Source organism: Temnothorax curvispinosus, unplaced genomic scaffold (genome assembly GCF_003070985.1).
Source record: "Temnothorax curvispinosus isolate PA1 unplaced genomic scaffold, ASM307098v1 QBEX01000525.1, whole genome shotgun sequence".
Taxonomy (NCBI): Eukaryota; Metazoa; Arthropoda; class Insecta; order Hymenoptera; family Formicidae; genus Temnothorax; species Temnothorax curvispinosus.
In genome coordinates, this window is record NW_020210305.1 from 222831 (window position 1) to 238831 (window position 16001).

General features: G+C 36.3%; 1 protein-coding gene across 11 annotated transcripts in view; it reads left to right on the plus strand.

The window, feature by feature from the left end:
- LOC112455451 (peripheral plasma membrane protein CASK) overlaps positions 1–16001 on the plus strand; it is a 182175-nt gene that overhangs the window by 149812 nt on the left and 16362 nt on the right. For 7 of the 11 annotated variants that reach the window (XM_025017366.1, XM_025017392.1, XM_025017415.1 and 4 more), the window contains 3 exons: positions 5890–6078; positions 6635–6799; positions 7106–7180. In XM_025017366.1, coding sequence (XP_024873134.1) covers positions 5890–6078; positions 6635–6799; positions 7106–7180 — 429 coding nt within the window. The remainder of the gene's footprint in view (positions 1–5889; positions 6079–6634; positions 6800–7105; positions 7181–16001) is intronic. The other 4 variants (XM_025017373.1, XM_025017420.1, XM_025017410.1 and 1 more) reach the window with 1 other exon arrangement.

The following is a 16001-nucleotide window of genomic DNA, read 5'->3' on the forward strand; positions in this document are numbered from 1 at the left end:
GTTTCACGCGAATTGAATGTGCGCGCAAGGTTTCCCCGTTCTAAGTGTTTTTTCTTCCGCGAGTTTGTTATTACGATGTTCCATTTGCTTCAAAGCGGGGTAAATACGTTCCCAATATGTTTCAATATCGATCCGCGCTGACTCTCGCGAGCAGTCGAAGCGGCCGAAGTGCGAGCTCGAGGAAGGCGCCCGTGCATGTCTATGCGCGAGGCGATAATTCGTCGTGTCCTGAGCACGTTTAACGACGGGGAGATTCGCCGGAGCCGATCTCCTGGGAATAAATCGCCGAAAACCAACGGGCACTGACAACCTGAATCGCGCTCATACGTCACGGTCGACAGACGCCGGCACTTTCGCGAATATGTCGATCTCCGCCCCCGTCGCTAGGGCGTTTCTTCCCGTTCCGCTTTTTTCACGATCCAAGAAGAAATGCCAAAAATATCGAAAAACGTTATATATATTGTCGTTCGTGTAATAATTCTTTGGTAAACAAGAGAGACGCGCTTTTTGAGAAGAAGAGGGCAAAAGCCATTCATATTAGCTACCCAGACACCTTTGATAATTGTACAGTGTGAAGAGACTGACGGGATAGCCCAATGGTCATTGAATATATCCATATGGTCACCAGTGATAGCCAAAGGGACTAATGTTTGTAACAATGGACAATTACCGAGTACATCCTCGATGACAACAGGGACCGTTTGTGTGTTAATAGGTAGGTATACCAATAGTCAATGACTCTGTGTGTGGGCGCGTGATTGAAAATGATACTCCTATAGGGACATCTCAACCAAGACGCTAATTCGACAGTAGTCCGTGTTCTCACCGCCTCCTACGTGAAACACTATTATTCAGCATCGATCTGATAATTCCAAACATAAATGCGTTTACACGCGAATCGAAAAAGAGTATTCCGCAACATTTTATCAGCTTGTATTTTATTCAGATTGCGGTATCGTCCTATCTGGCTACTTGTATAACGGATAATAAACAAAATACTGAAATAAAAATATCGACGAGTGCTTTAACAGCATCGCTATTTTTAGTCACGATTGTTTTTTTTTTTTTACGAACAATGAGATAAATCTGATAAATATCGGGTCGCCCGTCACAATGTATATACCTGCGGTATTGAAAGCATCGACGTTGTGCTACGTCAATAACCGAACGGAAGATTATTTTTTATGATACACAAAATGATTAACGTAAAACGTTTCAAATAACTATTTTAGTTTGTTTTTCTTATTAATTTATATAATCGAACAAAAAAAAGTATAAAGCAGTGGTGAAGATCCATCAAGAACCGCGAAACTTTATGTAATATATACACATTGATTAACATATATTTAAAATCAATAGCTTACTATATACTATAACGTTAAAGTTAAAAATAATAATGGTTTTTTCAAAATTAATATGTATTTCATACTTGACCAATCTAAAATCGATTTTTTCTTAGCAAAAGTTTGATCAAATACCGTTTTCTTACGCAACTTCTTACAAGTTACTAGTCAATATTGAATATCTTAATGTCAAATTGAAATTCTTTTAAATTTCAATTCAGTTAAAGTTTGAAATTATATGAAGTGCAACTATTTTTATTGCATCTGTTTTTTTTACGAGATTTGATATCTTTCGAAATTAATTTGTAGTAATTAGTAATCATATATGCTTTCAATAATTTATAACTTGAAATTATAAGTTCTTCAACGGATAAAAATGACGAATAAAGTAAACGTAAAAAAAAATGGATTCCAAACGTATGTACAAGGAAGAACTGCAAAAATTGAATGAGAATAGTGTTGGAACTGATCTTGGGAGACTTGGGCTTTGTATAGATTTTAATAATCCTCTGATCCAAAGTGATTTTTCAGGCAGATGAACGAAAGCAGCAGATTTACGTATAATTGAATTTTAATTTGCCCAGAGAGGGAACTATCCTTGCAGAGACAGCCGCGAATATTCAGTCGCTAAACGATAATTGAATCGGATTTCCGAATCCCCGCGATTAAGTCGCTTCCCTCGTCGATTTAACGCTCTTTCCCCCATCCTCTCGTATCTTTTTTTTTGAAGAAGATAGGAATATTTTACCCGAAAGACACCTCGCGCATATTACAGCCGGCGACCGATGCCAATGGCGTGAATGGCTGATGAATCGGACCGAATGAATTTTATCACGTCAATGCGATCCAGCCGCATCCGTCCGCACCATTTGTTCAGCCTTCGCGCAAGACGAATGATTATATATTTTAACACGGAGCTTATACGTACCGCAATTGAAAGCAGCCCGCAGCCGCGGTTTACCGCGTGCAACCCTCCCGGAATTGTAGACCGATGAATTGGCTTCCGGACTACGAATGATGCCGCAGCCGTGGATCGCGCTCCAATTTGCATGGAGCAATATTATTTTATCCTCGAATCCAAGGCTTGCGTAAGCTCGCGCGCGCGCGGGCATCAATATGTAGGATAAAGTTACAGTAACAGTCTCCGATGTTATCATGCAAGCGGAAATTCAAATCTTTTAAGGCATCCTTAAGACGTTATGTTGAATTTTTTTAATTTTTATAAAACTATTAAAGATGGATATTAGAAAGGCAATAAATACATTGTCACTCAAGTCGATTGAAAAACAAATCTTGTTATATATATATATTAATCGTTTCATTTATTATATGTATATATATATAATAAATGAAACTTTTTCTAGCAAACTTTAAGCTTTATTTGCAATATATTCGAATAACAAAATATTTAGACTTGACAAACACTTTCGAATATTTTCGCGTATTGGCATTTCTCATGACAAAATTGTACTTTTGCGAGTTTTAAATGTCTGCTGAAGCTGTCGCTAATGTAACGGATACTGTACGAAACATTTATGCATATATTATGCATTACTGCATTCTAAAATTATGGTAATGTGACATTTTTCAAGTGAAAACATTCCAAGTGCGCAATTTCAACGTGAGACGACGTTATGTGAATATATAATGGTCTCTTTGACACGCACGTTGTCGGCAATATTTGAGAAAAAGGACTCTACGATGAAGATGAACGATATTCGCCGACGTTCGGCGCAATTGTGAATTAAATTATCCAATAATTTTTTACAATTCTAATAGATTTCCGGGGAAAAAACCGTTAATGGACATCGCTGCCCTGGCTGTTCTTAATTAATGAATATCCGATGGCACTAATGTAATTAACGGCATTCGATTAAATGGCATTGCGAACGAAAACCACCGAAATAGTCCCAACGACTGTCCCCGTTTTTCTCGAATTAGCTATGCGACTGTGCTTTCACCGAACAGATGGTGCAACAAAGGAACAAAAATGCGTTATCGTATTAAAATTAATCCATTATTTATGGCTTATCTTCTGACGCAGCCTTGTCTTCTTTATCTCTACAATTGTCTTGCTTTTTCTTACGACTAATTATGAAATGATAGCTACAAGATCTGTAATTTCTCTCTCTCTATCGTGGTACTTGAAAATTAGCTTGAAAATACTTCTCAGGCGTAATCTAAAAATGTATCTTTTATGTATTTAGTTTTTCTCATATACCTACTTACTTATACGCATAATACACATCACAGAGAGCAATTTACGTTCACGTTTATCATATTTCTTGGCCATTTTGTTCTAGTCGCCATGTATCTGAAATATGTTTTTTTCCATGTGCGATTTGCATATAAAGTAGATGCGCGAGAGAGTAGAAATAGAGACTTGTCGTTACTATCAACTGGGTCAACAGGTGACGAGTTTGGCCGCGTTTCAGGTGAGCGAGACTCGTCCTTGGACGAAGTGGTCGTATATGTGGTCTCTTTGAGGATCCTTCGTATTTATGCGAACAAAGCATTTCTATGATCCGAAGCAAATATTCGTGTAGCAATAAACGTTATCTTTAGACAAAAAATTAGTGACTAATGCAGAAAGATACGTTCGTATATTTTACTAAAATAGAACGAAAGATGTATTGATATTAAAATAGAAATTTCTGTGGAGACATATAAGCTCTGGAGAGAAGTGAAACTAACCGATAGAGAATTATGCAAACATGTAATTAGAGCGTATCAAAGCAACATACAATCATCAAACCAAGTTTGTAGCACAAGTGATTCATCTGAGACAATTTTGAGGTCGTAACAGATTAGGTTTAAGCTTGATCGACCGAACAACTACAGCTTAGAACCCGAATATTGTTATTAAACCACCAAATTTAGTTACGATCTCGCCTAGTGTCTATTCAACTAATCCGCCGTAGTAGTATGCACCGTTGATAGCTGCTATACTAAAGTTTTAGTAAATAAAGAAGTATATTTGGATTTCGGCTATTCCCCCGATAGCCGAATCTCTCAGAACCGAGAGCGTGAGTAAATCCGATTTACAAGATAAGCAAAGTTCAAAATGCGCCGCGTATACGTTCTGCGACATAAAGTCATATTTTACATATATTTTTAATTGTAAGATGAATATGGTTATTTTAATGTCACTTTACTTTTTAAAAAAAAGAGATAAACAGATCTTTTGAATTAAATACAAGAAAGTAATATTTATTATTATATTTTGCACATATTCGATGAGTTTGAAACGGCGATATTAGTCTTCAAGTAATTAGCATTGTCCGCTATTTTTCACAATTCTACGAAAATTTATTACGAATTCAGCGTGCAATCGACGTAAACATCATAAGTTTCGTAGAACACTTTATTTTTTTATCTATTAGTATATATGTCTATTTTGTATATATGTGTCATGCATATATATTTTCTAATATACTTTTGCCTAATAAGTTAAATAAAAAACTCAGATTATAAAAAAAATATTGCACGTACTTTCTTAACAAAATATATATAAAATAGATTATTTGAAACGTTTCTTGTAATTGTGCCATATTGAAATAAACATATAATTCTATTTAAATATATCTGCCAGTAAAATATTTGTTACTAAAATATTCGTCAATAATGAGATGAAAATTTGAAACATGCGTTCTATGGCAACGCGATATAAGTGCATTTATTAATATATACGTTGTAAAGTAGAACATGATCGTTTATTTGTTTATCGCGTATGCTATCCCGCCATTAAAATCAGAATTTGCATTTGAATTTTAATGAAAGCTGATAATTTAAATGTAAATTAAAATGCATATTTTACGCTCTTCCAGTTCGGTCGAAACATGCATATCGCTACTTACACGCGAGAAATACCACTCTCGGCATATTAAGACACTTATAGTTTCATACAACACTACTTAACAATTAATAACATAATCGTACATTTTTACAAATTTATATTTATTAAATTATTTTTACGAAATAATTTTCTGTCGAGCATATACTCAATATATAATATATCAATTATATTCAATTTCTCTCGCGATGTACTCGTGCATATGATACGTTTATGCAATATTTAAAAATTTTTAAAACAATATCTGTGTTGTTCACCGATAATGAGATTAAACATTCATACATGATTTAGATCACGTACTGCGGGAGGGACGCAGCAATCAAAATTTGATTGCATGCCTTCTTTTTATACATTGAATGATTTCATTTCATTTGAGAGGCAACACCGCAAGAGTAAACTGTATAACTAACGAATACACAAAGCTCTCTCTCACCGCGGATAAAATATCTGACAATAAAATGTATCTGCATATGACGGAAGCTGTGCATACTTATTAGTTATCATCTGCAGCTGCTATTTATACTAAGAAATTTTTATGTTACTTATAACGTATAGTCAACGGGACAAATGTCCTATGACAAACAAGGGAAAAAGAGATTTTTCTGGCGATAGCGAGTTAGTCATTTTGTGATGCACAAAGAGAGCAAAATGTTAAAAGTTTAATATGCAATTTTGCCTTGTGATTTGTTCTAGGCACTTCTACAAGCTCACGATGTTGCCGGTCACGAGGTTTACGGCGAGGAAGCCACCAGAGTAACGCCACCGCCTCTCCTCACGTATCTGAATGGCGGCGACGATCTCGAAGGACAAAACGGCGATTTAGATGAGAAAATTACTCGCGTTAGACTGGTGCAATTCCAGAAGAACACGGATGAGCCGATGGTGAGTAGCAAGGCAATTGCGAAAATGTGCCGTTTCGAGACGGTGCGAGACGGCATTTTTTATTTAAAAATGTGTGGCATTACAGGAGACTTTGTATGATCTGTAATATAATTTCTACATGAAACGAGAGACAGCAAATATGTATATACACATACACACATTTTTTAAGCAAGATTTACTTGAAATTTTTTAGGAAAAACGTAAGAATAAAATATATCGATATGGAGCAATATGAAAAGTATAAAATTATATTTTGAATATTCTTTTATATTATTGCATAAATAAAAAGAATCTAATAAAAATTATCTGCATCATTATATTTCGAGTAAATAGTATTAGTATAAATATTAAATTTTTACGTACGATGTAACAACAATCTTATTGTCATGACAATTTTAATTTTAAATTTGCATTATTATTTACCATGCACACGACTACAAATTATAAACACGACATTCGCTGTGTTCGAAACACATTATCGTAAAATAACATTTTATTACCGGTGAAACATTACATTTACTATCCTTAAATTTCGTATTTTCCGGTTGCTTTTCAGGGAATCACGTTGAAAATGAATGAGGACGGGCAGTGCTTCGTGGCTCGGATTATGCACGGTGGGATGATCCATAGACAAGCCACTCTTCACGTTGGTGATGAGATCAGAGAGATCAACGGTATACCAGTTCAGAATCAATCCGTTAATGCCTTGCAAAAGATTCTGGTGAGTGTCTGTAAGATTATTCTCGTAACTGCGAGTGGAATTCTTTTAAATTGAACTTCTTTTAAATTGGGTCGTCAAAGTGATTAGATGTTATTTCTTTCACTTGAAATATATCACTTTATACAAGTTTTTATTACGAAATTGATAAGAATTGCCAACTTTTTGAAACGGAATATGACTTCAGTATCGGAAATCATAGATTCGTATAGGTACTTCGTTATTATATACGAAATTTTTATACGAGTGACGCATCACCTTACTCGTAGCCGTAGTTTGTGAAGAGTCGGTCCTCTTCGACTGTTACAGCGGGAGGCACGTGGATCGGTGACTTTCAAGATCGTGCCGTCGTACAGGAGCGCGCCGCCCCCCTGCGAGGTACAAGTAAGACCCAACACCCAAACCCTTCCCCAAAACACTATCGCGTCTAGTAAGCCCACAGCTTCCACGGCCTCCTCGGGCGCGAGCTCTGGAGGCGGTGCGAACAAATCCGGGAAACCGGTGAAAACCTCTGCGGCCACCACGAGCAAGGAGAAGGCGCCTAAGGCTTCGAAGGCTTCCAAGTCTAAGAACGCTTCCTCGTCCACCGAGAGCACGCCTAGACGTCGCTTGAATCCGCTATCGGCTCTACGATCACGAAAGTCTTAAACTCTCCGATCGATCTCTAATTTCAAGTAGCCCGCCCGGTTAGATTGTGGCGTATTCACCAGAATTGCCAGAGACACATCTGCTTCTAGATGTAATGGTAGATCTTCCTCGGGACAGAAATTTAATGCCTTCTTCCAACGACACTATTGAATTAATTGAATTATTGAGATAGTGAAGTTGCTTATAAACCTAGGCCTTATAGAGTAGGTAGTTCTTACGACAGTTAGTAATTATGGTACATAGGTAGAGTTGTTGCAGTTGTAGTAATTATGCATGTTAGACTTTTTTCCAATACGCTTTTAATATTGATTGCGTAATGATTACTTCTCGGAGATGAATTTCTGTAAAATTACAATGCTGTTATAAAAGATCTTTAAGATAGGTGTGTGTTATCGTAATATATATATTTAACGTAAAATATATATATTCAAATATTTTATATATATTTAACATATTAATTGGTTAATTAATTAATTAATTATTTATTTATTTATTCAGTTTTTGAGAAATTATTTACAAGCAATTTTTAAAAATATTTTACTCTTACAAACTATTTATTTTTGTCGATGGAACTGATAAACGTAAATTATTTATCTTGTAAATTTCTTCAAATATTCTCTGGATTATTCAACTTAATCTTCTAGTCGCATCAGGATCATGTTCCTGATATTATTATTGATTATAACCTAAGGACATAATTCGAAGCACGAAGTCGTATATCAATTGATTAAATAGTTTGCCTTAGTTTCCCTTACGATCTTCTAGCTTAACAAGTCATACTTCGACGTTTCTAATGAAGTTTACAATGATAAGCAACTAATAATTCGCATTATATTACATACGTAAGATTATTACGAATAATCATACACGAAGGAAAACTCAGAGAAACAATTAATTCGATTAGATAATTCAAACATGACACACTTTCGTAGAAATGACATTTCATATTTCATAAGTTGGAACGCATTGTACGAGTACTACTTCTAAAGAGCTCACGCAACGTGCGAGAAGTCTCTGCCTATTATCCGTTTCGCGATTAGGAAAGTTTTGGATAATGAACAGAGGGATGTGCGATTAGTTTCTCAATAGTTTGCAGTTCGCATATAGTTTCCTGCGTAATTTCATCCAAGGTAGACCGCGGAGTTTACAAGGAGTTTGTAGGAAGAGACGCGGTTAATAGTGTCCACTTTGCGTTATGTATAAGATAATTTACTGTTAGAGAAAAATTTTTGCGCCGTGTAATCGGCAACGAAGGAAACGAAAAGATAAATGTTTCTAATACAGAAAATTCGGAATTATTTTTTTGCGAATATATATCTCATTGAATTCTAAAAGATCTATTAAAATTTCAAATCTATTTGAAATTAGCTAGCTAGAGTTTATGCGAACTTTGTTTAGGAATAACATTATGAAAAACAATATACAATATTCCTCTTGATGCAATATTTCTATCTTGATATACAATCATTATGACTAATTGATACTTATATAGGATATGTACATGAGATGAGCCTGAGAAATTATGATTTATTAATATGGATGTATTTTTTGATAAAGTTAATATAGATTTTGTCTTTTTTTTTCTAATCAATATAATTAGAAAGATTTCGTGGGTTAGTTAACATCGGAAATATAATAGTATTCTAAATGGGTTATACTTTCTTGGACGACTAAGCTAAATATTAATTTTTTTGTTTTATTAAAAAATTGTTTTATAACTTACATTATATTTTGACATAAAACAGAACTCTATATCAGTATAAAGTTTTTTAATCGGCTTGTCTTTTTAACTTGTTGGAACAAACGAGAATGTTTACGCCTCAGATTTCTGAGATAATGTAACTTGGAACATAGTTTCACTGCTAATCTTCGTTAGCATTGACGAAGGGAACGGAAACTGATATCTGACAGTTTATACATGCCAGCTTAAACGCAATATTCTCGAATGGTTGAATATATTCAGCGACGAAATCTGCTATAGTTCAATGTCCGGTCATATTTGAAGTTTCAGTAATTAGCGCGCGCAGGTTCCATCCGAGGGAACAAGTTCTTAGAGAACGTAGAATTCTCGAAGCAAACGACAAGAACTTTCCTGTTCATGATTTATGAACGTTTGCGTTTTAGACTGATTACAAATACAACGAGTCCGCAAGTACAATTGATAAATTTTTATCTTTCCTTCTTTTCGAGTCACCGCATGTTGGACGCAAGTTTATTTAACTTCTACTATATGTCAATAAATTGATAGATCTGTCAGCGCAGTTTTTTATTTTTATTCTCCAAAACAAACAAATGGAATTGGATAGAATTTTATAAATTGGACTCGTTTAAAGCAAAACCATTGTGAACAGCATTTTTCCCACAAGTTATCGTTTATCGACTGACTGTTGCGGGAATGTAAAAACGAGCAATATCCAATGCTTGATACATGTTATTATATTTGAGTTTTGTGAAAAATAACAATCTTAATATTGTTTCTTATATACAATTCTATTTATATCGATGCATATAAGATAAGGAACAAGTAAAGGAAATATTAATATCAATATTAACATGTTTTTAGATACAATAAACTAATTGTAAGATAACAAGATTCTATTTTAATTATTTTTTTTTATTCTTTATGATAAATCGTTGCTTGATAATCAATTATTTTTTATATTTCTAAATATAGATCTAATTATTTATCTGAATTATTCGAAGATAAATATTTTAACGTAAAAAAGAATATGTAACAAGACTTTAAATTTCTCATCTATTTACTTGATAATTCTATATCAATGATTAAGACCCTATCTTTAAGATACATACTTTAGAATGAGATTTTAATAAAATCGATAATTCTTGGCAAAATCGGCAGTGTCTTTAATTTTTAAAGTGATAATGCTTCTTGATAACAAATTTATGTACATATTTAATAGAAAATATTATATATGCAATTATAAATTATATGTTCATGAAGTAACTATAAAATACTTTTTAGATATTTTAATGAGAGAGTTTAATGTCCAAACCCATAAATTTCTAGCTCTGCTTCTACGAAGCTGGAATCGGTAAAGACGTTTACGTGAATACTTCACCTTATATTCGAAATTACGTTCCAACGTTTAAGCCAAGATGCAAGATAGGATCTTGAGCAATAGTGCACAGTGTGCGTAATCGGCGAAAGCGGAAGTAGAATCGAGATCATACTCGTAGCGCAGTAATTCCGAAGTTAAATCAGAGCGTAATTTTAATCATGTTAATCCGAATTGTCGCAATGCGCGATCTCATTTTATTATCTATAAATTCTGAAGCGAAGAAAGATCTTCGCGTACTATAATTTGTATTTATCGATGATTTCGCCGCGAATTTTTTATCTTTGATTCAACTAAAGTCGCAAAATAGTTTCCACTGCGCATAAATTATTGCCTACTTTCTAAATATTACACGATACGTCGAAATAAATAGGCGACAGGCTGTTTAGTACCTAAATATACAAGTAGATGTAAACGTGGTCGATATTTGCAGAGGTTTTCACCAGTTATCCGTATTATAAGGCATATACACATGCACATAATAGTAATATATAAAATAATTATTAAATCAACTAACCCTTTACTGTACAACAAAGAAAACATTCAGCTATGATGCTGTTTGGCATATCGAGAAATATGACTTATTAACTAACTGACGTTATATTTACACTTGTGTTTATAAAACCAGGAAAATATATTGTTTCCTCTATCACTTTATCATGTCATCTTTCTCAGTATTCAAGCAGTGTCGTGCAAGACAAAAAGATTTCTTTCAGCATAATGGCAAATCGCATAAAATCAAATTAAGGAAACAGAGTTTTTTCCCCGGATCAAGATTTCATTAGGTACAGCTGCTTTTATGTTGTTTGCAAATTTGATTTTGCATCAGTATACGCGTGAAATGATTGCTTCCCCGATCAATCTACGGGATTGATGGAACACTTGACGAAGTAAAAACGATTTTACGTCCGCAATATTTTCAGCTCACAATTCTGCGTCGCGGATTCTGCGTGCTTTTCTAGCACGTTGTATATACTTGAAATTTTACGAAATTGTCAAAGGCCCGTACAATATATGCAGTTACATGTACAGCTCTTTAGATGTACAATACACCCTTCTTCGCGTGTCCACTTGTATAAAGAATGTTTGCCATCTTTAATTGCTTATCTCAAGCCGTATTATGTAGATAACGGATCACCTACGATTGTTGCAATTGTACGGCAATAGGACAATATGCTAGTCGCATGACGTATAACGTTCTCTCTCTTCTTGAGGATTATACATTGCGCTTGCACAAGGACGCTGCAAAATCGGCGATACAGTCGATAAGAAAAATCATCGTCGAGAAGCGATACAAATTTAAACTTGTATGAGTGGTACGTGAAGCACATAATGATGTACTTGATTTAACTGTTATTATATATGAATAACATTCTTTTTACTTTTAGCTGCAAGAAATTTGAATTTTGTCGATTGTGACGTCAATCTTGCAGCGTTGCACATATATATGTCCCGTATAATAGATGGTCCCTGCACTGACCCGTGTTCAAAGTTCACATTAATATCACGGACATTAATTCCGTAATGAGATAAAGCACAACTGGTGATTTGCTCTGATAATATTAACATAAGAAGACGATGCTCGTTCAACTGAGATTAGTCGGATTAATGTTGCAAATGTGAAGGTTGTCATAATCGAGGGTGATATCGTCGGTTAATGTGAATTTTGCGAATTACAGGCCAGTGTGACGCATCTCGCCCCCATGTTGCGAGACCTAATTAAACAAACGCAACGGGACGATGTTGTTAGAAAATAATGTATGATATAAAAAATTAGAGAGATATATATACATACATATATATTTAAAAAAGTATATATATATTATATAATCCGTATCTTTATAAGACAAGGTCGGTACGAGCGGTGTAACAAAACGCTTTGGTCGGCGCTTTCGAGTCCACGGCGCGTGCATGTTTCTTTTTCGCTCTTTCTCTTTCCGATTTATCTCTCAATCTTTTTCCCGTTCTCTTCTTCTTTGATTCTCTCGTAATTTTGTTCTTCCATTCACTTTTCCTCTCTGTTTCTCTTTCTTTCTCCTTTTTTCTATTTTTCTCTCTTTGTCTCTCTCTCTCTCTCTCTATCTCCCCCCTTCCTCCCCTCTGATTTTTTTTCTTACGACGTTGGGTTAGACAACACTTTATTACTGATAGTACGATAGTTTCACTTTGCGGGGGGAAAGAAGTATATAAGGAATGCACAGTTTCGTTTCCACATGTGTTGGAATGTTGTTTGTGTTTCTGTCATATAAGGAAGCTTTTGTTACACCCCTCATTATACCCTCACCTGCATGAAGGACATCTTTGCGAACTGACGCTTTTCTTTTTGGCCAATTGTAGCCCTCTGCATCATAAGTGCATACACGTAAAGGCTGTGTAAGTCGATCGATGGGTTTTTAGTCGAGACTGCAAAACTCTCTGGGCCGTTCGTTAATCATCATGTCTTGCACGGACTCACATGCGACTGTGTAGATAACGCGCAAGCCTGGTAGCAGTGTAATTTAATCTTTTTTCTTTTCTTTTTTTTTTCGTTCATTTTATCGGCGAATCGTATTGCCCCGCAACTGTTGGATTATCCAGAAAAACGTGAGAATTCTATACCTATTTGAAATCTTCTAAACAAAAATTTAAGAATGGATATTAAAAAGAACTTCTTACGTGCTATTTAAATAGAAAAAAGAAATAGTGTGCATTTTCCTGGATAATTCAATGCGGCAAACTAATTCTATTTTTGAAAAGGGATGCACACTTCTTAAAGTCTCTTGCAACGTTTTTATTATCGACAAATGTCTGACACATGCAAAAATATCCGTACATGCAGTTGAGGGTAAATATCGTAAATAACGTCTATTTCCGGCTCGGGTGAAACCTGAATCGTAATTATGTAAGTCTCGCGATTTTGATTTTGAACTCGCAAGATTGAACAGACGGGGGCGCTTTTACTGATAAATCTCTTTAGGGTATTTCTTTAAGTGTGTCAGTAAAACATGCACTAATAACGACGGCTTCAAAAGTAAGGCACTCTTTCCTCTTTCTTCGTACCTGAATAAACAGAGTTTTTTTTCCACGTATTTCTGTACCTGACGAAAGATTGCGAATCCATTTTAGAAAATCTTACGACTTGTTGAGCAATGATGATAATCGTTAGTAGCTTCTATATAGTCATTGTGTGTATATACTTCACAGACTTCTGAGAGAGTAAAATATAGTTACACAGCCGATATTATTTAACATTAATCGCGTGCGGTTCAGTTTTAATTATAATTTCGATATCTTGGTGTGATGTAGCATTCATTTGTAAATACTATGTATTTGTATATCTGCTTATGTTCATACATGTGTTTAACGTAGCCGCCCGGCCTCTCGTTCTTCTCGTTATGCATCACGTAGAAATGCAAGAGGAAGTGGAGATACGTTAAGAACGTGATATATTGCCTATTTCCTCTCACATTCTATACTATACATATATATATACGTGTGTGCAGACGGCTTGGTTGGACTTTAGATTTTGTAAAGCGTTGTAAAATGTGCTGGGAGTTTATGAATGTTACAAGATATATATATATACGCAGATCTTATCCATGTATACTTCAAATTGTTGGTGTGACAAATATCTGTATATGAGATTGCATAGTATATAGATCATATTTTCCGAAATATACAATTTCGTTAAACTTTCGGGAGTGCAAGGTAGAAGGACACGGGACAGATAAACGTTAACTGTCACCTATATACAGCGCAGAGATATTACGAGCTCGAGGAATGACGGTCTCACAGCGAAAACGTCTCGCGTACACAACAAATGCGATTAAGATACCGCTAACTCCGCCTGCGGAGAAAAGTCGCTATTTTTGATAACTGTGCAAACGTTCAATAAATCGGGGGGGCGGCAAGTAAGTCCTATAATACCTATATAATATCGATAACACCGTTCGCCTTCTACGAAAAAAACGAGCTTAACGAAGTTAACTGTTCTCTGTCTCGTGCGTCCGTGTTATATCCGTCACGTTAAAAAAGGAGCTAATTTACGGCTAATAATCACTGCGCAAACACACATTGCGCTGTCGCGGAGTGTGCGGCAACCCGTTTACGTGGTATGATATACGAATAAGACAATGTAACCCCCAAGGCGTTTCGCGACGACGAGCGCCTCGTAGAACCGAGACACGAGGGGTGGTCTCGCGCGTTACACGGGAAGCGAGACACCCTCGATAAGCACACCCCCCCCCCCCCCCCCCCCCCCACCCCGTTGCCTTTCCGAAGCCATCACTCTCGGGACCCCCCACCCCCCGCAATCGCACCGGCGGGGGGGAGGCAGCCCCCGCGCGGCCGGCGAGGGGGGGGGGGGGGGGGGGTTGCCCCCCCCCCCCCCCCACAGTGCATTGTACGAAGATATAATAAAGCATGAACCGCTGGAACACACCACGAGTCGTCGCACGTCACCTGTAAACGCGATCTTTTGTCCGTGTCCGCCGTAGAAATAGAATCGACGAGCGTCGCACACAAGAGCTCTCTGTCTCTCCTCCGATGTACACACATACATACGCACACCGACGTGTTCGACATGCTTCCTCCCTCCGTATTATCAATTCCCTCCCGTTACATACCCGTTTTGTCGCATCTTGCATCCTGCAACGATTTCGCCTGATCGTTGTCGGCACTTTATTACACCCTGCACGAAAATATCTCGAGCGAATGCCATCGACTTTCCGTAGATCTCATTAGACATCTCTCGAGAGAATTAGTTCACTTTTTTTCATCGCGATTCGGTAGCGCGTGAAAAATCGGGATATCGCGGAAAAAGAGAATTTCTATCATTTGTTTACAAGCGATCTCGTGTATTAGATAAATTAGATTCGATTACGCTATATATGGCCAATATACAGCGAATATTTTTCTAATAATCCAAGGATTTTATTTTTTTAATTACTTATTATTTAACGCGTGCTTTTTAATGGGATATCGATATTTTCTGACATTTTTCACACATAATTATTTTTTTTCGTATATAAAACGCGGATTAAACACGTGATGCACCGAAATCGTATTTGTCAAAATTGATCCTTCGATTTCGCGACGTTCTCGGATTTCATTCTCAGCACGCGCGTATTTTCCGCCTGCCGACGGTTTGTACTTTCGATTTATGACGTCCTAGCTTCGTGAGAGATATCGGAAACGAAAATATGACTCGACGTATGATCGCGTGCGAGCGAGGCGTCTATAAGAATTTCATGTCGTCAGGCGACGCTCGCGGAGTAAAACCCGAAGCGATGTGCTGGTTTCTCGGGTAAATCCGCGAAAACGATAGAAAAATCTTCGGTAACCGTAATCACATGTCATCCCTACGCCACATGTTGCCTCTTCGTTCGTTACCCCCTCACTCACACATCGTGCCACCTCACACACATGTTACATAATTGCAGTATGCGTGGATGAAATAGGTAATCTTTATGTGTCTGTGTTCTCCTCACCCTGACAAACTC